The sequence below is a fragment of the Erinaceus europaeus genome, chromosome 20 (assembly GCF_950295315.1).
Source record: "Erinaceus europaeus chromosome 20, mEriEur2.1, whole genome shotgun sequence".
NCBI lineage: Eukaryota > Metazoa > Chordata > Mammalia > Eulipotyphla > Erinaceidae > Erinaceus > Erinaceus europaeus.
In genome coordinates, this window is record NC_080181.1 from 56,717,215 (window position 1) to 56,741,745 (window position 24,531).

The window sequence follows — 24,531 nt, forward strand, 5'->3', positions numbered from 1 at the left end:
TCCTGACATACAAACCTATGAATAATTTACAAATTAAGCTCAGTAAGAGAATAACACCAATAATAAAGAGAAAGAATTGTACTATAATGCAAGCAGTGTGGCATGACGACCATTATCTCTAAAAGTGCATTATCAATAGTATATGAACGATGTTGGACCACAGTTGACTGCTGCAATCACAGGCGCTAAGACTGGATTGGGGAGGGGAGTGTCCTATACCTCTTGAAGTATAATCCCCTGGGAGTTGGGCAGTAGGTAGTGCAGCAGGTTAAGCGCACACGGGGCATCATTGTTGGATAGGACAAGGAGAAATGGAGAGAGGAGGGGAAGACGGGGAGAGAAAGACAGACACCTGCAGACCTGCTTCACTGTGAAGTGACTCCCCTGCAGGTGGGGAACCGGGGGCTCGAACTGGGATCCTTAAGCCAGTCCTTGCATGAAAATATTTTTTAATGAGGGAAATCCAGTATTTTAAAGGTGTATTTCTTCATTAATGAGAAAAAGAGAACCAGAGCATCACTGTATCCCTCACAATGCCAAGAATTGAACTCATCCACAATTCCCTGGGGGAGAAATGCCACCCTTTACAGAGGACTTTGGAAAAACCCCAGAGTCAGGGAATTACAATAGTTCAGCTGGTGGTGCACAGGACTCATGTGCCGGAACTTCCTGGCTCGTCCCTAGGGTAGTGGTTTGGCTGGACAGTCGAGCACACACATTACCATGTCTGAGGAGTGAGGTGAACTTCACTAGTGATGAAGCAGGCCAACAGGTGAATTGCTGTCTCTCTTCTTTATCTCCTCCTCTCTCAGTTTCTCTCTGCCTTATCAAAGACAAAAAGAAAAAGAGGAAGTTGGACAGCAGCGCAGTGGCTTAAGTGCACGTCACAAAGCGCCACAACCGGCAGAAGGATCCCCGTTCGAGCCCCCGGCTCCCCACCTGCAGGGGAGTTGCTTCATAAGTGATGAAGCAGATCTGCAGGTGTCTGTCTTTCTGTCCCCTCCTCTCTGTCTTCCCCTCCTCTCTCCATTTCTCTCTGTCCTATCCAAGAACAACGACATCAATAACAACAACAATAACTACGACAAGGGCACCAAAAGGGAATAAGTAAATAAGATTTTTTTAAAAGATGGATTTGTAGTACAGGCATAGAAACCCAGCTATACTCCTGGTGGCAACAAGTAAAATCAACAAATCTTATTTTTCACTCCTCAAGCTGTTCTCACACCTGGCAAAGAACAGTGGGATCCCAGCACGGGGCCTATGCTTCCCAGCATCTTAGTCGGGGCTGCTGCCAGTTCTGTGTTGGGAACGAACAGGGTGTTCACACTTTGTTGCCAGTTCTCTCAAATTTCTGACCTAGCCCTAGGTCCCCTTCTTGCTTCTAAATCTTGCAATTTATGTAGACTTTCTACATTCTGATGTTTATATTTTTGTGAATCAGACACAACGTTGACCTGGCAAGAGTCCCGCAGGCAGGAGAAGCTTCACTGCATGAAGGAGCAGTGCTCTCGTTGCTCCCCTTCACTCTGTCCCTCACTGCCCTCTATCTAGGGAAAAAATTCCCCAGGAGTGCTAGAATTGTGCTGGCTGGCACAAAGTCCCAGCAAATACTGGGAAAGAAATAGCAAGATTCCTACTAGATAACATTAGGTACTTACGCTTTTTATATTATTTGTTTATTATTTGATGGAAATAGTGAGAAATTAAGAGAGATAGAGAGGGAGAGATAGATAGAGAAATTAGGAGAGATAGAGAGGGAGAGAGACAGAGACACCTGCAGCCCTGTTTCACTACTTGTGAAGCTTTCCCCCTGCAGGTGGGGACCAGGGGCTTGAACCCGGGCCCTTGAGCACTGTAATGTGAGCGCTTGACCAGGTGTGCCACCACCTGGCCCCTCACTTATACTTTTTCATATATGTGCTTTTATTTGATAGGACAGAGAGAAGTTGAGAGGGGAAGGGGAAGGGAGAGAGACACTTGCAGCTCTGCTTCATCACTCCTGACAGACACCAGAAGTTTGAACCTGCGTCCTTATTTGTTGTAACACCACTGCCTGGCCCCTGGGGGACTTCTTCTGAAAGAAAGAGGGGGAGAGGGAAACATAGCACAGCACTGAAGCTTTGGGAGCTGGGCTCAAATCTAGATTGTGTGCAGGCCCACACTCCAGGTGAGCTAAGGTGTATGACGTGGATGGGCCGCCTGGGTTCGGATACTGCCAGCCCCGCCCACTTGCTGTAAGTGCCCGCAGCCTGTCTGTCACAGAGCACACAGCTCAGCAGCCGCTGGTGTAGACGGTCCAGACTTATTTCACTGGGGGGGGGGGGGGGGGAGTGTCACAAAATGTGATTCTCTACCATCCTTCATTAATCAGAATTCTGCCAAAAAATATCCTGTCCTCAACAATTTGATTCCCTTGAAGAATATTCACACGGGGGTGGGGTGGGGGGTGGGAGTGCTTGTTGCCCTCTTTGTTTAGCAGTCTCCAAGATCAGATGGTTCCTTCACACCTTCTAGAAGTCAAAGCCGGGGCCGGGTGGTGGCAAGCACATGTTACAGTGCACAGGGACCTGGGTTCGAGCCCCCGGTCCCCACCTGCAGGAGGGAAAGCTTTGCGAGTGGTGAAGCAAGTCTGCAGGTGTCTCTGTCTCTCTCTATCTCCCCTACTCCTCTCAATTTTTAGCTGTCTCTATCCAATAAATAAATAAATATGATAAATTTTTTTTAAAAGGGGAGTCAGGCGGTAGCACAGGGTTAAGCGCAGGTGGGACAAAGCGCAAGGACCGGAGTGAGGATCCCAGTTCAAGCCCCTGGCTCCCCACCTGTGGGGGGGGGTCACTTCACAGGCGGTGAAGCAGATCTGCAGGTGTCTGTCTTTCTCTCCCCCTCTCTGTCTTCCCTTCCTCTCTCCATTTCTCTCTGTCCTATCCAACAACATCAATAATAACTACAACAATAAAACAAGGACGACAAAAGGGAATAAATAAATATTTTTTAAAAATTTAAAAAATTGTTTAATGATGCCAAAGCTAATGTCTCTCATATGAGAAACATGTGCTGTAGTGCCGAGCTACACCCAAGCCCTACATGCATTTTTGTTCATTTTGTAGAGCCAGGATCTCGTGGGTGCAGCTGCAGCTCTCCTAGCTCACCCTAGACTCACTGGCAGAGACAGCACGGCACTGGGACTTGCCCTGGCGCCAGGGGTTCCCATGTGATGCTGGGGTTCAGCGTTGGGCTGTTCTCATGACTATCTGTGCATTCTGCCTGCTGAGCTATCACTCAAGCCCTAAAAGTAGTTTCTTAAAAGTGTTTACAACATGTTTCCAAATAAAATGATCTATCTTAATATGTGTAGCGCCACGATATATATATTTTTAAAGTCTTGATTATATTTACTGAGTCCACGGTGTAAATGCCCCCTGTAATTGGTGTCAAGCTGACTGCCACTTGTCAGCTGGCCATCAGAACCCCAGATCTCACTCCAAGGGGAACTAGACGCAGTGGACGGGCTGGGAGGAGAGCCGCAAGGTATGATGGGGTCTGACTTGCGTGTGGAGGACAGATGGCTATGGGAAGGCGAGATTCAGGCAGGCACACGGTGCCAGGATTCCCGGGTTTGTGCCTCCAGACCCCTTCCAGCCTCTCTGTGCCCTGGAAGGCGTCCACGTGAGATGAGTCAGCAGCCTCCTGACTGATTCGATTCTTTTCGGGATTGGCAAAAGCAGGCATGGGGGACAGGAGGTCTGGAAGCAGGCGAGGTTAGGGTTTAATTCTTTCAGGTCACTGTGCCTTAGAAGGCCTGCCTGCTGGTGGCAGTTCTCTCCAAACCACCGCCCTCTTGCCCTGCAGTAAGCAATCCCTCCCCCTCATCTCCCAGGCCCCCCAGGCCCTGGGCACTAACGATCCTGCTGTTAACTAGCCCCAGAGGATACGGCATTATCTCTAAGCCCTGCCCTTTCTCTTTATTAACTTTAAGTTTGGGAGTGCCATCTGTTTCCTGCTGGGACCTTGGCTGATACACAAGCAAGCCAATTAAGGCCTCAATTAGTGAGAAATTTGGTGTCCTGAATTGGATGGAGGTTGTTAGGACTGAAAGGGGGGTGGACTCTAGATATACTGAAGAAGTAGCAGCCCTGAATTGCTGGGTATTGGAGGAGGGAACCATGGCCAGCAAAGGCTCCTCTGGAAGGATGAAAGGATCAAGGGCGTTTAAGAAGTCTACCTACAAGTCATGACACACGTGAGCCTGTTAAAAAACTCTAGGAAGGGAGTCGGGCAGTGGCGCACCGGGTTAAGTGCACATAGTACAAAGTGCAGGGATCCCGGTTTGAGCCCCCAGCTCCCCACCTGTGGGGAAGAGTTGCTTCACAAGTGGTGAAGCAGGTCTGCAGGTGTCTGTCTCTCCCCATGTCTTCCCCTCCTCTCTCCATTTCTCTCTGTCCTATCCAACAACAACAACAATGAAAAAGATGGCCACCAGGAGAAGTGGGTTCGTAGTGCAGGCACCAAGCCCCAGTGATAACCCTGGGAGCAAACAAAACAAAACAAAAAAAGCCCAACTCTGAGAAGTATCCCAGTAAACCACCTGTGGAACTTCCTGTAACCTCTCCTGCCCCCCATGTATCTGATTATGCCACCCCACCCCTCCTAGGGAGCTCTTGTGAGCCAACCTGACATTCATGTCCCGATGGAACATGGGAGAGAGGAGACTGGGAGAGAGGAGACTGGGAGAGAGGAGACTGGAGCCTCTGGGGAGGTGTGACAGCTGTCAGCATAGCACTTGCCAGCATAGTGCTCTGCTCTCTTCCTCATAAAATTAGTTTTTAAAAGAATGAGAGAGAGGAGTCTAGAAATAGAACCTGACTTTTAACTTTTGAGAACTGGTGCAGCCTGGGGGGTGGCGCAGTGAATAAAGCACAGGACTCTCAAGCATGAGGTCCTGGGTTTGATCCGCTACACTGCAGGTGTCACAGTGATGCTCTGGCTCTTTATCCCTCTCTTTCTCTCTCTCTCTCTCATAAGTAAGTCTAAAAAGGAGAAGGAGTGGTCCAGGAGGTGGCGCAGTGGACAAAGTGTTGGGCTCTCAAGCATGAGGTCCTGAGTTCAATCCCTGGCAGCACATGTACCAGAGTGATACCTTTCTCTTCTCCTCCTATCCCTCTCATAAATATATATATATATATACACACATATATAAATATATATATATATATATATATATATATATATATATATATATATATAAAGTAGGGAGAAGAAGAGGAGGAGGAGGATGAAGAAGAACTCGTAACTACTACCTAGGAAACAGGAGAACAGAAATATGCATGGCGTCTCATGTTTGCTAGAGGAGTTTACCTGTTCTTTAAATCAGCTTTGGTAAAGTCATTTGTTTGATACTATGTCAGAGCGGGGAGGGCGTTTCACATGGGAGCAATGCCGCAGTGTCTCTTCTCTCTGTCTCTTTCTCTCCCTCTGTCTTTCGGTTCTGGGGGGGGTGGTGGTGGTGGAGATGACTGCCAGAAACATACTGAATTCCAGCAATAACCTTGGTGGCAAAAAGAAGAAAATGGCAGGATGTATGTTTCATGAACTAACTGTTCTTGCTCATGGCCATTGACCTTTGTCTCTAAAAAATGCATTTCCAATCTCTCTCTTTTACCTCCGGTGTTATCATTGGCGCTTGGTGCCTGCACCATGAATCCACTGCTCCTGTGGCCATTTTTTTTTCCATTTTTTTTATAGGACAGAGAGAAATTGAGAGAAAGAGAGAGAGAGACACTTGTAGACCTGCTTCACTGCTTGTGAAGTGACCCCACTGCAGGTGGGGAGCCAAAACTCAAACCAGGATCCTTGTGCAAGTCCTTGTACCACCCAGCCCCCTTTTCCAATCTCTATGTAAGTCTAGGAAGTGTTCCTTATTAAAAATAAAATTTAGGGAGTTGGGCGGTAGCGCAGCGTTTAAGCGCATTTGGCACAAAGTGCAAGGACCGACGTAAGGATTCCAGTTTGAGCCCCTGGCTCCTCAACAGCAGGGTGGTTGCTTCACAGGTGGTGAAGCAGGTCTGCAGGTGTCTGTCTTTCTCTCCTCCTCTCTGTCTTCCCCTCCTCTCTCCATTTCTCTCTGTCCTATCCCACAACGACAACATCAATAACAACAGCAACAATAAAAAACAAGGGCAATAAAAGGGAAAATAAATTAATTAAAAAATAATGGTTTAAAAAAATTTTAAATGAACTCAGAAAGAACTAGGTCCCCTAAACAAGGAGAACCAGTTATCAGACTTGCCTTCTCTCCAAAAGAAAACTGAAAATCCTTGAGAAAATGGCAGATTCTGGGGCTGAGGCTGAGCAGAAAAGGTACAAGTTAAGCCTAGAACACCCTGTGCCCAGAAAAGAAAATGTATAAAATGATGGGAATGTGGTAGGACACAGAAGCCAAGTTGGAGGCCAATCCATGATATATGAATGAAAATAACAGGAGTGGGCCAGGCGGTAGCGCAGCGGGTTAAGCACACCTGGCATGAAGCACAAGGACCAGTGTAAGGATCCCTGTTCCAGCCCCCGGATCCCCACCTGCAGGGGTGTCGCCTCACAAGCGGTGAAGCAGGTCTGCACGTGTCTGTCTTTCTCTCTCCCTCTGTCTTTCCCTCTTCTTGGTTTCTCTCTGTCCTATCCTCACAAGCGGTGAAGCAGGTCTGCAGATGTCTGTCTTTCTCTCTCCTTCTGTCTTTCCCTCCTCTTGATTTCTCTCTGTCCTATCCAACAACAACAGCAACAAGGGCAACAAAATGGGAAAAAATGGCCTCCAGGAGCAATGGATTCGTGGTGCGGGCACTGAGCCTCAGTGATAACCCTGGAAGCAAAAAAAAAAAAAAAAGAAGATAATAAGAAGTAAAATAATCGAGGAGTTCATTTTAATATAAACAAACAGGAAAAGGCGGAAGACTCATTGGTGAGTGCTAAAATGAGTGGGTGCAGGTTCAGATTGTCTCAGAGTCTCTCCAAGTGTCTTTTGATTACAGCCGAGAGAGAAAGAGGGAAAAAAAAAGAAAAACAAATTTGTATTACAGTGGGGAGAGTTGGTGGGCAGTTCCTTCACCAAAGGATCCAAGTTTGATAAGAGAACAGCTTGAGGCCATCACTTCCTGCCTGAGTCACACTATGCTGTTCTGCCCCAAAGTACAGACTTGCAATCAAGTCTTGAGGACAAACTCTAACTAGAGAACGTTCTGCAAAGTAACTGGCCTATCACTTGAAGAAATGTCAGGACCTGCAAGGCGCCTCACTTGGGTAGTGCACTTGCTTTGTGCCAGGTCTGTGCACGCCCCGTAGCACGGCTCTGGACACCGCACTCTCTCTGTTTCTGTGTCTCCTAAAAGGGTTGACCTTGAACAGTGAAGTCTCAGTAATGACTAAAAAGCAAAAACAACAACAAAAAAAAGAATCCCACAAAACAAAACCAAAAAAAAAAGAAATAACTGTTGCAGATGAAAGGATACTCAAGAGACATGACATTTAAATAGTAACCTTGGATTTGAAGGAGGACCTTGGATTTTTCTGTTGCTATAATATTATATCAAGGCAGTTGTTAAAAATAACTATAGATTAGATAATAATACTGTACCAGCATATCCTGACTTTGATAATTATACTTTGCAGGGTGACAGCCTTTTATATATATGTATTTTAATATTAATTTTAATATTAATGTTAATTCATTCCCTTTTGTTGCCCTTTTTTATTGTAGTTACTATTGTTGTTAATGATGTCGTCGTTGTTGGCTAGGACAGAGAGAAATGGAGAGAGGAGGGGAAGACAGAGAGGAGGAGAGAAAGATAGACACCTGCAGACCTTCTTCACCGCCTGTGAAGTGACTCCCCTGCAGGTGGGGAACCGGGGGCTCTAACTGGGATCCTTACGCCGGTCCTTGCGCTTTGCGCCATGTGCTACTGCCCGACTCCCGACATCCTTGTTTTTATTAAGTGGACACTGAAGTATGTAGAAGCATCATCATAGCAAGCTACTCTCAAAAGGTTTAGAAAAAAAAAAGAAAAAGAATGGGTCCAGGCAGTGGCGCACTGAGTACAGCACACACATTTACCAAGCATGAGGTTCGAGTTCCTGGTCCCTATCTGTGGGGGTGTGGGGGGAAGCCTCAGAAGCAGTGAACCAATGCTGCCGTTGTCTCTCCTCAATCCCTCTCTACTTATGTCTGTCTTTATCATAAGAGAAGGGGGAAAAACAAGAGTCACAGGAACGGTGGAGTTGTGTGCAAGACCAAGCCTCAGCAGTAACCCTGGTGGGGCGGGGGGAAGGAAGAGGAAAAGAGAAGAGATGATGAGTGCGTCATTTAGAAATGATAAAGCAAGTCACGTCAAGCCTTGGCATGACTGGGCCTGAGGAAGCCACACAGACGATGGAGTGTGGGCAGGCCTGGGAGGGGTGCAGGCCTTGCCACGGGCCCTGCCCAGGTCTGCATGCCAGCATGACATGGGAGGATTCCCGGGAGTGGAGGAAGCTCCAGCTGTGGTATCTCTCATCTATCTGAATGAAAAAGCAGCAGAGCAAAGCTCTAGCTCTAAAAATAAATACAAGAATAAAAACTGGTAAAAAGTGAGAAAATTCAAAAGGGATTAAAAAACATGAAGGGTACGATATGTGTGATACAGAGCTGGATGTAGCTTGGAGGTGGACTCCACGGGCTTGTGTGCATGAGCACTACACGTGCCAGAACCGAGAGGTGCTGCGTGCGTGTGCATGTGTGTGACTAAAACAACAGGGCTAGAGGGAGCACACAGGGTCTGACAAATGCCTGGCATGCACATGAGCCTTATGGGAGCTCCAGTGCTGTTACCCACCCCCACCCCCACCATGTGAATGAAAAAAACAAAGTGGCTCAGAACATGGCCCGACTCTGAAAAAGAAAGAAATAAAATACTCAAAAAGTACTTAGGGCTTCAGAGATAGCACTGTGCTCATGCACGGGACTGAACCTGGAGGGCCAAGGTTTAATCCCCTGCATCACCATAAACCACATCTGAGCAGTGCTCTGATGTCAGTCTCTCTCTCTCTCTCATGAAAATAAGTAAAGGAATGCTTAACAAAAAAAGGAGAAGAAAGAAAGAAAAAGAAAAATGTAATGTTTGCTATGCATATCACTCAGCATTTAAAGGAAAGTAAGATAGAGAAGAGGCACTATCTGAAGGAATTTCAGAGGATTTTCCCGGACACGTGTTTGGAGATGGCATGCGCGGTCCTCTGGTCCCCTGGGGTCCGTACTCCTGACACTTGAGGCCCTGGCCTCCCAGTGAGGCTCACACAGGCAGCCTCAGCACCGCCACCAGGAAACCTGCTGGACGTGTCAGTTCTCTGCCCTCTCCAAGATCCACTGACTGAGAGGCTAACAAGTGGGGCTCAGAAGTCTGTTTTCGCGAGTTTCACCATGATTTGGAGGTGCACTGAGGTCTAAAAATGTTGGTTCTACTGCCTTACAATCCTGAGTTTGAGTTGTGCACCTCCCGTGACTAAGCTGTATTCACTGTGGTGACAGAAGTTGAGGGTCTGGTCTCTCTGTATCTTTCTCCCTATATCTCTCTCATTAAAGTATTAAAAAAGATTAAAATGATAGAACCTTTACTTTTACATAAGAGATAAGTAAACCTGCATCTTATTTAAGGTTACTTTGGAGGGTTTTCTGTTGTAAATAAGATAATAAAAACAAAATGCACAACTGACCTACTGTTGTGGCGGGGGGGGGGGGGGGAGTTGTAGAAGACCAAGGAAAGGTGACAATATCTTACGTTAGGAGCAACAGCAGCAGAAGGGCAGAAGAAATCTGCAAAGTTCCAGATTTCATCTTGAAATAACTGAGTCAAGTGTCAGATGCTCTGATAGCCCTTACCAAGCATGGAAAACTGGGAGAATATCTTAGGCCAGGGTCCAAGAAGCTGGTTAGTGGGTCAAACCCATTCCTGCGTCTATTTCTAGAAATAGTTTTGTTGGAATACAGTCACCTCCACTTGTTTATATAACAAATAAACTTAAAAAATAAACAGAACAATTTGAAGCCAGGTGGCCTCTCCCTTGGTAGAGCCGCTGCTCTTCCATGAACAGGGTCTGGGGTTGAAGCCCACCACCACATGGAAGCACCACAACACCCAGCGGAAAGCTCTGGCGCTATGGTATCCCTCCCTCTTATTCTGTCTCTCTCTCTGAAATACAGATAAAAATAATGGAAAGGTCAGTCAGGGAGTATGCTCAGTGCCACATGCAAAAAAGTTAAGCAGGTGTAGGGGTAGATAGCATAATGGTTATGCAAAGAGACTCTTGTGCCTAAGGCTCCAAAAGTCCCAGGTTCAATCCTCCACCCCACCATAAGCCAGAGCTGAGCAGTGCTCTGGTAAAAAATACATAAAAGTAAGTAAGTATTTAAAGAATGAAGCATTTCTAGATTATAATTTGGGGTCCATACAAAGGGAAGCCCATATAACCTAGGAGGCGGTACAATGCATAGAGCACTAGACTCACAAACATGGGTGAGATCACAAGTTCAGTCCCCAACACTGCACGAATGAGAGCAATGCTCTGGCAGTGGTGCACCTGGTTGAGCATACTTGTTACCATGTGCAAGGACCCAGGTTCAAGTCCCCAGTTCCCACCAGCACAAGCAGTGAAGCAGTGCTGCAGGTGTCTCTCTCCTTTCCTATCTCCCTGTATCCTCTCGATTTCTCCCCCTCCTATCAAATGAAGGAATTAAAAAAAAAAATCCGGTTTCCAATGAATTAACCTACAGTGAGATCATCAGGTAAGAATGCCAAGCATACACAGAGAACTGCCAGTTGACTTAAAACTAAATCATACTCTTTATGATTTTTCCTGATGTTAATAGGAAGGCATATTAATTTTACTGTAGAAATATGTATAATAGAAGATCAAAGTCTTCCAGTAGCCCAACCTCCTCAGAGACTATTGTTAAACTGTTTACAAATATATATATATTTTTTGTGTCAGTATAATAGGTCCTGGTTCAGTTCCTGTTACCAAGGCCAAAATAATCGAGTTTTAAACGAAGTCGGTGCTTATCTCTGTTGTGTAGCAGTCTGGAAGCAGTCAGGAGGTAATCTGTGTGTTGGCTTCACAGCTCGGGAAACATCCTGCTGCAGGTGGGAAGCTGGGGGCCCTAACCCGAGTCTCTGAGCTTAACTGGGTGTGCCACTGCCCGGGGCCTAAAGTCTCTCTCTCCATGTAGCTACTACGTTCTTACTCCAGCCAGGAAGGAGAGGAAAGGAAAAGGAACATTCTTTTCATTTAAGGTCATGATCTCAAAGTTGCCTCTATTTCTTCAACTCACATCCTGTTGACTGGTACACAGTCACATGACCAATTTGCAAGGGAGTATGGGAAATGTATTCTAGAGCTAAGTAAGGATATGCCCAGCTAAAAGATCAGGGTTTCTTTCTTTAAGATTTATTTTATTACATATCAGAGAGTTTCACATGAGATGGGGTCAGGGTTGGTGGGAGAAAGAGAGAGAGAGAGACTGACCCAGAACATTACTCTCTATGCATTGCGAGGGTTTGAACTAGAAACCTCAGGCATGCAAGAAGTCTGCTGCTCTACCAGTCGAGCAGCTTCCCTACCCATGATCTCAGGGTTTTTCTTTTTAAGATTTTTTTTAATTCCCTTTTGTTGCCCTTGTTGTTTTATTGTTGTAGTTATTGTTTTTTTTTTTTTTTTTTTTTCGGACGCCGCCTGTAGTTATTGTTGTTATTGATGTCGTCATTGTTGAATAGGACAGAGAGAAATGGAGAGAGGAGGGGAAGACAGCGAGGGGGAGAGAGAGACAGACACCTGCAGACCTGCTTCACCGCCTGGGAAGCGACTCCCCTGCAGGTGGGGAGCCGGGGGCTCGAACCGGGATCCTTATGCCGGCCCTTGCACTTTGTGCCACCTGTGCTTAACCCACTGCGCTGCCGCCCGACTCTCAAATAATTAAAAATTTTTTTAAAAAAAGTATTTAAAAATATAATACAAAATTAAAAAGAGAGAGAGAAGTCAGAATAGCACTATGGGGGGGGGGCTGGGCAGTGGCACACCCAATTGAGTGAACCCCTTACCATGAGCAAGGACCCAGGTTTGAGCTCCCACTGCCCACCTGCAGGGGGAAGCTTCATAAGTTGTGAAGCAATGTTGCAGGTCTCTCTCTCTCTCTCTCTTTCTCTCTCTCTCTCCCTCTCTCTCTCTCTTTCACTATCTCCCATCAAGTACTGAACTCAGTATCTCATGCTTATAAGTCCAACACACTGTCAACTTCACCACCTCCTGGGTGCAGTGGTGCACACAGCTGAGCACACACATTACCATGAGCCAGAACTCAGGTTTGAGCCCTGCTCCCCAGCTGCAGGGGGAAACTTCTAAAGTGGTGAAGCAAGTCTGCATGTATCTCTCTCTCCATCTCTCTCTCTCTCCCTGTCTCCTCCTCCTCTTTGTTTCTCTCTGTCTTACCTAATAAGGAAGGAAGAAAGAAGAGAAAAAAAAAGAGAGAGAAATGGCTGTGGATTCCTCGTGTAGGCACAGAGTTCCACGAGTAATCTGGTAGCAATAAAAAGATTAAAAACACAATAGGAGAAATAAAAATCTCAACAAAAGGCCTGAAGAATAAAATAGAGAAAATTTCAGGTAACACAATGACAGGAGACAACAAAATATAAAGTAGAAGAAGAAGAAAAAAGAAAATGTTGAAGAGCAATCTAGGAGATTCATTAATTGGTTAAAAAAAATTCTAGGAAGAAAGAAGATGAAGAGAATAAACTAATCAGAAAAAAAGATAAAGACAAATTCCCAGAACTGAAGGATGTGAGAGTCCAGTCTCCACACATTCCCATTGCAGCACAATGAGCAGCAACAAAAGTTCCATGAAATACGTCATAAAAAAATATCAGAACAGAGCCAGCAAAATAGTTCAGTCGGATCTCTCAGCTTTGCCACGAGTGTCCCCCAGGTCTGAGATGGCCCCCACTGAATTGAAGGGTGCTTTGGTGCTGTGATTTCTTTCTTTCTTTTTCTTTTTTTTTTTTTTACATATATATGTATTTATTTATTTTCCCTTTTGTTGCCCTTGTTTTTTTTGTTGTTGTAGTTACTGTTGTTGTTACTGATGTCGTCCTTGTTAGGACAGAGAGAAATGGAGAGAGGAGGGGAAGACAGAGAGCGCGGACACAGATAGATGGTGGACACCGGGACAAAGGCCACGGGGCTGACGGCACAGGAGCCGGGGTGGGGCGGCTCCGCTCGGCGTACACGCCCCCGAGCCCAAGCGGTCACTCCCGGGGCTGTGGCTGCAGCTCCTGCCCGGAGGGGCACAGCAGAGGCCCGGCAGCCCGGGCAGCTCCACGTGTCGCCGCGGGCTGCCCGGGAGGCGAGCGCGGGGGCGGAGCCCGAGAGGGCGTGGTCTGTCTGGGCGGAGGGCGTGGCTTGAGACGGGCGTGGTCTGGCGGGCGCGGGGGCGTGGCCTGAGACAGGCGTGGTCTGGCGGGCGCGGAGGGCGTAGCCTGAGACGGGCGTGGCTCTGGATGGGCGTTGCCTGGCTGCGTGGGGGCGGGGCCCAGGAGCGGCGCGCGCCGTGGGCGGGGCCTCGGGCGTGGCGTGCGCGCGGGGGCGGGCCTGGGCGCGTTCCCGGAGGGGGCGCGCGGGGGCGCGCGGGGGCGCGCGGGGGCGCGCGGGCGGGCGCTGTGGCTGCGGTGGCTCCTCTGCCGGGTTGATCCTGAGGGAGGACGGGCTTCGGGCGGCGGCCGAGGCCAAGTGCCGGACGGACAGACGGACGCACGCACGGACGGGCGGGCCTCCTCGCAGGCCCTGCGCCCGCCTCGCAGCCGGCTGCCCGCGCCATGGCCGCGTCGCCCAGCTCGGGCAGCGCCAATCCGCGGAAGTTCAGCGAGAAGATCGCGCTGCACACTCAGCGGCAGGCCGAGGAGACGCGGGCCTTCGAACAGCTCATGACCGACCTCACCCTGTCGCGGGTGAGGCCCGGCGCGTGGGGGGCGGTCGGGGGCTGAAGGCGTGTCGGCGGCGGCCTGAGGGGCTGAGGGGACGATCGGGGGCTGAGGGGACGATCGGGGGCTGAGGGGACGGAGCCGGGGGTTGAGGGGACGATCGGGGGCTGAGGGGACGGAGCCGGGGGGTTGAGGGGACGGAGCCGGGGACTGAGGGGACGGAGCCGGGGCGCTGAGGGGATGGAGCCGGGGGTTGAGGGGACGGAGCCGGGGGCTGAGGGGATGGAGCCGGGGGCTGAGGCGACGGAGCCGGGGGCTGAGGGGACGATCGGGGGCTGAGGGGACGGAGCCGGGGGCTGAGGGGACGGAGCCGGGGGCTGAGGGGACGGAGCCGGGGGCTGAGGGGATGGAGCGGGGGGGGGGGTGGCTGAGGGGACTGCCAGCGGCGGCCTGAGGGGACTGGCGGCGGGGGCAGCGGGACCGACGGCAGAGCGGAGCTCAGCTGCGGCCGCGGGAGGAAGCGCCCAGCGCAGAGCGGGCGGGTGGCGGGCCGCGGGACCTGCCGAGCTGACGGTCGGTGAGGAGGAACCGGGTCGCGCTCCGGGCGGTGTTTACCGCCAAGGCCCGGAGTGTGGACACGTGGTGTAGACGCGCCAGTGGTGACAGGGGAACGCGATCCGGATGCCGGGTCGGTGCGTCCGGGACAGAGCGCCCCGGGGCGCGGAGCGGGACTCGCAGGCGTCGCCGTGATGACAGACAGGGACCCGGAGGACGGACGCACGGACTAGCCGTCACTGCTACGGGCTCGCGTCGCGGGGTCAGTCAGAGCTGGGACCGCACAGGGAAGGTGCACGCAGCACGGCTGTGGATCCTCTGAAAATCCGCTTTAATTAAAGAGCGGGGCATCCTCTGGCAGACCAGCGCTGGATCTCAGGGCCACCGGGCCACCTTCTGGGCTGCAGGGACAGGCAGAACCAGTGCCTGCACACTTCATATTTGCACATGCAGAGCTGGGTGTTGAACTGGCGACCTCAGGCTTTCAAGTCACTGCTGTAGCCACCATGCCACTGCCACCCCCACCCCCCCCCACCCCCCCCCGGGCTATGCTGTTGATTGTTTTAAATGCGGTTCTGGGAGATGAACTCAGTCTCCTGTGGGGAAACAATGGAGTCCTTTCATTTGTAGTTTAGAGAGACCAAGTGAGAGACATCACAGCACCTCTCTACCACGCTGGAGCCACCCATGTGGTGGTGGGGCTCAAGCTCAGAACCTGAAGCACAGCAAGGTGTATGCTCTACATAGGCCCCTATGTAGCATATATTAAATATATATATATATATATATACATATACATATATATATTTCTTCCCTTTTGTTGCCCTTGTTGTTTTCTTGTTGTAGTTATTGTTGTTATTGATACCGTTGTGGACAGGACAGAGAAATGGAGAGAGGAGGGGAAGACAGAGAGGGAGAGAGAAAGACAGACACCTGCAGACCTGCTTCATCGCCTGTGAAGGGACTCCTCTGCAGGTGGGGATCCAGGGGCTCGAACTGGAATCCTTCTGCCTGTCCTTGCGTTATGTGCGCTTAACCCACTGTGCTACTGCCCGACTCCCAGTAGCTATTTTTTTTAACTTTGATTTTTATTAATGATTTTAAAAATTACAAAATAACAAGGGTACAAGTTCACACTGTTCCCACCACCAGAGACCTGAGCTCCCATGTGTATCACAGTTTTAGGTTTTGTGGTTTTTGTTTGTTTATTTACTTATTCCCTTTTGTTGCCCTTGTTTTATTGTTGTAGTTATTACTGTTGTTGTTGTTGGATAGGACAGAGAGAAATGGAGAGAGGAGGGGAAGACAGTGAGGGGGAGAGAAAGACACCTGAAGACCTGCTTCACTTGTGAAGAGACTCCCCTGCAGGTGGGGAGCAGGGGCTCCAACCAGGATCCTTACACCCACCGGTCCTTGCTCTCTGCACCAAGTGCTGTGCTGCGCTTAACCTGCTGTCCTACAGCCCAGCTCCCTTTTGTTTATTTTTAAAGGAACACTGCTCAACTCTGGTTTGTGGTGTGTGTGTGTTGGGGGGGGGGGGCTTGATCTTGGGGCTTTGGAGCCTCAGGCATGAGAGTCTGCAGAACCATTATGCTATCTATTCCAATTTTATGGTGTTTCTGTTAAGGTCAGGGGAGAGGGAAATATTTTTTTGATTTATGTCACAGAGGGAAAAATAGAGATAAAGAAAGCTGAGGATTTCAAGATAAATTGTCTTGTGTCCTGCTGACTTCACTCATTCATTACCTGCATAATGTCCATGGTATTTACATTTGTGACCTTGGGAAGGTTCCAGATGAGCAAGACAAACCATGCACCTTGAAGAACATGACTGGGTGAAAACTGAGGATTGATACTGAGGGCTGTGCTCCCAAGTGTTTTCAGGCATTAATCCTGTGTGCAAAATGCATACACAAATGTCTATGTATCCAGATTGAGCTGGTCTGCCTCCCAGTTCATGAACCCCCTTATAACATCCGTGACAACGAGGCTAGGGCTAATGTAAAGGTTCTCTTTTATTTATTTAAAAAAAAATTGGGGCTGGGTGGTGGCGTGTCTGTTTGCTGGTTGAATGCACACATTACAGTGCAAGGGCCCAGGTTCAAGCCCTAGTCTCCACCTGCAGAGGGAGAGTTTCACAAGTGAAGCAGTGTTGCAGGTGTTTCTCTGTCTCTCTCTCCCTCTGTACCTCTCCCTTCCCTCTCAATTTATGTTTCTATCCAATAAATAAAGGTAATAAAAATATAAAAAAGAGAAACATTTAAAAAATATTTACTGGATAGAGCAGCCAGAAATTGAGAGAAGGAATACAGAGTGAGAGAGAGACAGAGACAGAGACAGAGAAACACCTGCAGATCTGCTTCATCACTCCTGAAGCTTTCCCCCTACAGGTGGGAATTAGGGGCTTGAACCCGGGTTCTTGCACATTGTAATATGTACACTCAACCAGGTGCACCATCACCCTGCCCCTTTCTTTCTATCTCTCTCTTTTCTTCCTTCCTTCCTTCCTTTTTCTTTCTCTCTTTCTCTTTCCTTCCTTCCTTCCATCCTTCCATCCTTCCTTCCTTCTCTCTCTCTCTTTTTTTTTAACCAGAGCACTGCTCAGCTCTGGCTTATGGTAGTGTGGGGGATTGATTGAACCTGGGACTTGAGAGCCTTAGGCATGAAAGTCTCTTTGCATAACTATTATGCTATACCCCCACACCCTTCCCTCCTTTCTTTCTTTCACTCTTTTTAAATTTTTATTTAGTCCCTTTTGTTGCCCTTGTTGTTTTATTGTTGTAATTATTGTTGTTATTGATGTTGGATAGGACAGAGAGAAATGGAGAGAGGAGGGGAAGACAGAGAGGGAGAGAGAAAGACAGACACCTGCAGACCTGCTTCACTGCTTGTGAAGCGACTCCCCTTTGGGGACGGGGGGGGGGGGGGGGGGGGGGGCTCTAACTGGGATTCTTAAGGCTGGTCCTTGCTTCGTGCCTCATGTGCTTAACCCGATGTGTTACCGCCCTACTCCCCTTTCACTCTTTTTTTTGCCTTCAAAGTTATCGCTGGGGCTCTGTGCCTGCACTACAAATCCACTGCTCCTGGAGGCCATTTTTCAATTTTCTTGGCTAGGACAGAGAGAAATTGAGAGGGGAGGGGCAAATAGCAAGGGGGAGAGACACCTGCAGACCTGCTTTACCGATTATGCAGTGACTCCCCCTGCTGGGGGGCGGGAGGAGCTCCTTGAGCTTAGTACTATGTGCGCTTAACCTGGTGCCCCCAGATTCTTTTTTTTTTTTTTAATATTTATTTATTTATTCCCTTTTGTTGCCCTAGTTGTTTTATTGTTGTAGTTACTATTGTTGTTGTTATTGATGTCGTTGTTGGATAGGCCAGAGAGAAATGGAGAGAGGAAGGGAAGGCAGAGAGGGGGAGAGAAAGATAGACACCTGCAGACCTGCTTCACTACTTGTGAAGTGACGCCCCTGTAGGTGGGGAGCCGGGCGCTCGAACCCGGATCCTTACTCCAGTCTTTGCGCTTGGCGCCACGTGTGCTTAACCCGCTGCGCTACCGCCCAACCCCCCCCCCATTCTTTTAAAGTCAAACTTTTTCATCGGTTCTTCATGTAAATTCACTTGATTATATTACTTGGATGTGTTCAAATGTAGACTTGTATGTAAAATCCTTTTCAGGGGGCTGGAAGATGGCTTACCTGGTAGAGCTCATAGTGAGAATCTGGGTTCGGCCTCTGGTCCCCACATGGAAGCACCTGCTTTGTTAGGGAAAGCTTCACAAACCATGGAGCAGTGCTTTTGTGTGTCTCATCTCTTTGGCTCTCCTTCCCTGTCTCTCACCTTCTATCTAAAGAAAGAAAGAAAGGAAAAAAAAAGTCTGCTGGGAGTGGGGGTATCATGCAAGTGTAGATGGAGCCCTAGCAATAATTCCAGTGGCAAAAAATAATAAAAATCTCTTGAATTTAACTTAAAACACAAAATAAAATGTATAAAATAAATTTAGAATTACAAGTGAAATAAGTCCACATCATGACATTAGTTTAATGTGACAAATACTATTTTGCATTCAGGAAACTCTCAGTGTGAATTTGGTGCTCAGTCCTAAAGCTCAGGTTCTCTTGAATTTATGAACTGGTAGCCCATGTGATGACTCAATTTGACTGCTCCTTTTCTCTATTGTACTCTATTCAAAGTGGCATGGTGCCACTTTGTCCTTTACCTGGCACAGGCATCGTTTACACGTTAATCCTGCCAGTTGCAAGTAGTACTGCCGGGTCCACAGTATTCATAATACAAAGGTAAGGGAGTTGGGCGGTAGAGCAGCAGGTTAAGTGCACGTGGCGCAAAGCGCAAGGACCCGCGTAAGGTTCCCAGTTTGAGCCCCTGGCTCCCTACCTGCAGGAGCTTCGCTTCACAGGCAGTGAAGCAGGTCTGCAGGTGTCTATCTTTCTCTCCCCCTCTCTTTCTTCCCTTCCTCTCTCCATTTCTCTCTGTCTTATCCAACAGCGATGACATCAATAACAAAAACAATAATAACTACAACAATAAAACAAGGGCAACAAAAGGGAATAAATAAATAAATATAAAATACAAAGGTAAAAGCTAACACTGAATGCTTGGCAACGTGTACTTGTTTAGGATTAGTGAAATAGTTCATCTTGATAGTGGTCTGTAGTGATGAAATCCTGGTGTTGACAAAAAAAACTTCTGTATTTAAAAAATTTTAAAGATTTATTTATGAGAAAAAGTGAGAGAGAAAAAAAGCTAGAGCATCACTCTGGAACAAGTGATGCTAGGATCAAACTCAGGACCCCATACTTGAGAATTCAATGCCTTATCCACTGTGCCATTTCCTGGGCTGCTAGTTAATTTTTTTTTAATTAAAAAATGTTTTCTTTTTCTTATATTTGATAGAACAGGGAGAAATTTAGGGAGGGTGCTAGAGAAGGAGGGGTGGGGGAAAGAGGTACACCTGCAAACCTGCCACTCATCAAGCTTCCCCTCTGCAGGTGGAGGCAGGGGGCTTGAACATGGGTCCTCATGCATGGTAATGTGTGCACTCAACAAAGTGCATCACCACCTGTCCCCCTTTAAACATTTTAAGTGGAGGGCTGGTGAAATAGCTCACTGTCATAGTGTGCTGCTTTGCCATGTGCAAAACCCATGCTTGAGCCCTGGCACCACATGGGATGTGTAGCAGTAGAGGAAGTTTCCTCACTATGGTGTCTCCCTCATCTGTCTCTATATGAATGGAAAAAAAAAAAAGTGTTCCAGAGCTATGAAGTCATACATGTGTGAAGCCCTGGTTCCACCAATAATAATGATGATAATACTTGCTGTGATTATGACTGTGAATCTCCAAGGGCTCAAAGATCCCTGATGAAGAAAAAGTCATCTGGGTCATTATCGGTAACTGGATGACAAACATACTGACTTTCCCCTGCCAGCCCATGGCTGACATGCTTCCTGATGGGGTAGACATGGCTGGCCAATCTACCCTTTCTTCTCTGAGCCAGCATTGAGCTTCATGTTTTTCTCTGCATACTCATTGCCAATCCTGAGTTCAGTTGAATTCCTACTACTTGCCTGGTGAGTGGGGTGGAATTTTTCTCAGTCTGACTTTAGGGATTCATATTTATCAGGAGGTAGTGGTGGAAATTTGAGAAGAGAATGCTGGGATTAGTTTAGTGGTGATACCTGGGGCTGGGGGAAAAATGGAGGCTGTAAAGAGACTGTTCATTCTGTTCAGTTATTTCCCAGTACCTGAGCATTCACTCTGGTTGGTGGCGTGTGTTTATGTGTGCACATGTGCGCGCACATATATAGTGGTAGGTATGTGGGTGTCTCACTTCAAATAACTTCTTTCTTTCTTCCTTCCTTTCTTTCTTTTTTAAAGATTTTATTTATTTATTAATGAGAAAGATAGGAGGAGTGAGAGAATGAACCAGACACCACTGTGGTACTGTGCCGCTGAGTACTGAACTCAGGACCTCATGCTTGAGAGTCCAATGCTTTATCCACTGTGCCACCTCCTGGACTACCAAATAACTTATTTCCTTGGACTTACTTTTGTTTAAGATTTATTTATTAATGAGAGAGGAGGAGGGAGAAAGTTAGAGAACCTTTTTGTGTGGCAACAGTTATTTGGAACTGAATAGTGACTGCCCCAATATAGTAGAGCAGTATGTGCTCTTAAGTTTGACACGGTCCCCACCATTCCCTATAGTGTTCCTCACAGCGATGCCAGCCCACTTACTACTTACTTATCTTCCATACTTGGCACCTGCAGGTTTTTGTGTTTTGTGACTTCTGCTAGGTGCTATGTAAGAGGCCTGGATGAAGTTCTAGCAGTTCCACCATTCAAAGGGAAAGTAGAAGAGGAGAGATCCCCCAAAGAAGATTGAAGAGCAGCTAGAGAATTAGAAGCGAAGCCTAGGATGGCTGTTAGAAGGAAGGGATGTCAACCAGCTAAGCCCAGTGGTACTAACTTGGCTTGACTTGAGAAGGATGTGCACTTTGCCTTAGCATGTGGAGGTCATCAGTATCTGTAGTGAAAACCAGTGCTTCACAGGTTGGAAGTTGCTAGGCAATGAGGCCTGAATGGGAAGAAATGGAGACAGGTTGGGTCCTTGTTTGAGAAGTTAAGCCTTGAAGGGCGACATGTAGTTCTTCTAGCGTTTGCCCTTCTTCCGTAGCCAGTCAACAGCGTCAGGTTGAGCCTGATGTCTGCTTGTTGCTGGCTTTGAAAGTGACTGGGATCCATGTGGATTCAGTCGGCTAGGAAGGATCGTCAGTTTCCCCAATAAATGGGTACTCACGGGATGCACCACGAGAAGGTCGATCCAATGCATCCCGCGACATGTAGTGTTGAAAATCCACAGGATAAGCTCAGTACATAAACAGGAAATGTTGAGGTGGTTTTAATATTTGGGAAAATTTTTATTAAAAAGCAGTTATAGGGGACTGGGCAGTGGCGCACCTGGTTGAGTGAGCATGTTACCAGTGCTGAAGGACCCAGGTTCGACCCCATAGTTCCCACCTGCAGTGGGAAAGTTTTGTAAGTGGTGAAGCAGTGCTGCAGGTGTCTATCTCTCTCCCTCTCCCCTCTTGATTTCTGGCTGTCTCTAATAATAAAGATACTTTTAAAAAAGCAATTATAGAGTACTGAGGTGGTTTTTTAAAATTTATTTTATTTATTTAATTTTACCAGAGCATTGCTAAGCTCTGGCTTATGGTGGTACAGGGGACTGAACCTGGGTCTTTGGAGCCTCAGGCATGAAAGTCTCCTTGCATAACCATTATGCTGTCTACCCCCACTCATAGAGTCCTGAGGTTTCTTGAGAGAGGAGTGGAGACTAGAAAGTTTTTATTTTGGGAGTTAGGCGGTAGCGCAGCAGGTTAAGCACACATGGCACAAAGCACAAGGACCAACATAAGGATCCCAGTTTAAGCCCCCGACTCCCCACCTGTAGGAGAGTCGCTTCACAAGCGGTGAAGTAGGTCTGCAAGTGTCTGTCTTTTTCTCCTCCTCTCTGTCTCCCCCCCTTCCGTTTATCTTTGTCCTATCCAACAGTGACAACATCAATAACAGCAACAACTACAACAAGAAAACAAGGGCAACAAAAGAGAATAAATAAATAAATGTTAAAAAAATTAAAAAACAAAGTTTATATTTTGGTTAAATATGGAAGAATAACTTTGCCAGAAGCTGTGCTGATTCTTTTCATTCATCATCTCTGAGTGACCCCATGGAATGTGTATTTTAGAATGCTCCTTATTTTGTTTATTTATTGGGTAGAGATAGCCAGAAATTGAAAGAGAAGGGGGAGATAGAGAGGGGCAGAGACAGACACCTGCATCACTGCTTCACTACTCACAAAGTTTTCCCCTTGCCAGTAGGGACTGGGGGTTTGAACTGGGGTCCTTGCACATTGTAAAATGTGCCCTCAACTAGGTGCACCACCACCCAGCCCCTAATGCTCCTTATTTTGTAGATGAGTAAACTGAGGCTGAGAGGTAAGACTGCTCAGCTGTTTAGCTGCAGAGTTGGGTGTGAATATGGCTGTCCCATTGAATGTGTTTGTACTCGGCTGTTTTTTCTTCATAAGGGTAGCCAACTGTACCGACAACATTTGTTGAAAACACTTTAGTCTCCATTGACTTTCTATAGCATGTTTGTCAAAAATCAATTGACCATATTTGTGCGGGTCTATTTTTGGACTCGCTTTTATTCTTTTGATCTAGACATTATTCTTCTTGACAATAACACACTCCTGAATTACTACAGTCTTATAGTAAGTCTTGAAACAAACTTCCTTAAATTTTCAACTTTACTTCTCAGATATTGTTTGGCTATTTTATATTGTTTTCATATTCATAAATTTTAGAATTATCATGGGGTTGGGGAGGTGGCTCATCTTTAGAGCTTTATATGTGTGAGGTCCCAGGTTCTGTCTTTGACACTCTATAAAAGGACAGAGCAATACACTGGCCTCAGTCTTCTCTCTCTCATCCTCTGTCAGATAATTAAAAAAACAGAATTATTATAATATAATTTGGTAAATTTATATGAAAAGTTCTTCTGGAGGCCAGAGACATAGTTCAGAGAGTAATGAGAGCACACCACACTTGCATGCCTAAAACCCCAGGCTCATCCCTGGCACCAGTGCATATCAAAGCTGATCAGAACTCTGGTCTCTCTCCTTAATGAAAATGGGTAACTCTTTCTAAAAAAGAGTTTTGTTTGGGATTATGTCTGTTATAATTATAAACTTTTTCAAGAGTGAATTTTTAAAACCTGGGTCTTGCTTTATATAATCATTGAGGAACTTCCACTAAGGTGTGTGACTATAGGCTAAAAATTTCTAACTCAAACTACATGGTAAGGCACGCATAAATAGTAGAGGGGACAGGAGAGAGCTCACCTTTAGAGTACCCAAGTCACTGTGGAAAGGTCCAGTGTTTGAGCATTCATTGGTACTACATGGGAGAACTATGGACTGGTTTTGGAAACTTTCCCTTTCCCACTCCTCCTCACTCCTTCTCATGTCTCTTCCTAAAATAAACAACACCAAAACAGGGGAACAAGGTGGTGGTGCACCTGGTTAAGCACTCACATTACAGTGCACAAAGACCCAGGTTCAAGCCCCTGATCCCCACTTGCAAGGGGAAAACTGCACGAGCTGTGAAGCAGGGCTGCAGGGTGTCTTTCTGTCTCTCTCCCTCTCTGTCTCCCCCACCCATCTCAATTTCTTTCTATATCCAATAATAAACAAAAAACAAAACAAGCAAATAAAGATCAACAACACCTGGGGAGACTACTCAGTGGTATTGTGCATGTCCAAGGCCCTCTATTTATTCCCCAGTACTGCCAGGAATGAGATCTGACCTCAGGCTAGGTTTAAGGAATAATATAGTACAGTAAGGACTTGGATGAACAGAAGAATCCAAGCCCGGTCTAAGGGTCAGACAAAATTTGGGTTCAGTATTGTTGGACATCATTCAAGAGAAGCTGGAAATCTAGACTTTTATGGAATCTTCTGATTTTAAACTTAAAACATTGACTGAGTCAATCTTGTATAGGTCATACAGAATTATCTAGACTTACTATGGTCTATGGCCTGACAGTCTATAACCACTACCTTATGCCAATACTTTTTTATTTAAAATGTTTTTATTATCTTTATTTATTTATTGGATAGAGACAGTAAAAAATTGAGAGGATAGGGGAGATAGGAGATAGACAGAGAAGACAGAGAGACACCTGCAACACTGCTTCACCACTTGTAAAAGCTTTCCCCTTGCACGTGGGGAGCAGGGGCTCGACTCTGGGTCCTTGCACATTAGGCTAATAATTCTTTAGTCATTTTCATTCTCTGTAAGAATGATGTTGATCAAGAAAGTTTTTAAGATTCTTTCTAGCTCATTGAATCTCAATTTGAGTTTAGGAGGCAGTTGAAATTATAATCAATAATGATAATATTTA

The 24,531-nt window shown here is 47.0% G+C and overlaps 1 protein-coding gene across 1 annotated transcript in view; it reads left to right on the forward strand.

The window, feature by feature from the left end:
- Positions 1-13,677: 13,677 nt before the first annotated feature.
- Positions 13,678-24,531, forward strand: part of CRTC3 (CREB regulated transcription coactivator 3) — a 115,315-nt gene continuing 104,461 nt past the window's right edge. Inside the window, exon 1 of the mRNA XM_060179507.1 lies at positions 13,678-14,021. Coding sequence (XP_060035490.1) covers positions 13,890-14,021 — 132 coding nt within the window. The 5' untranslated portion in view covers positions 13,678-13,889. The remainder of the gene's footprint in view (positions 14,022-24,531) is intronic.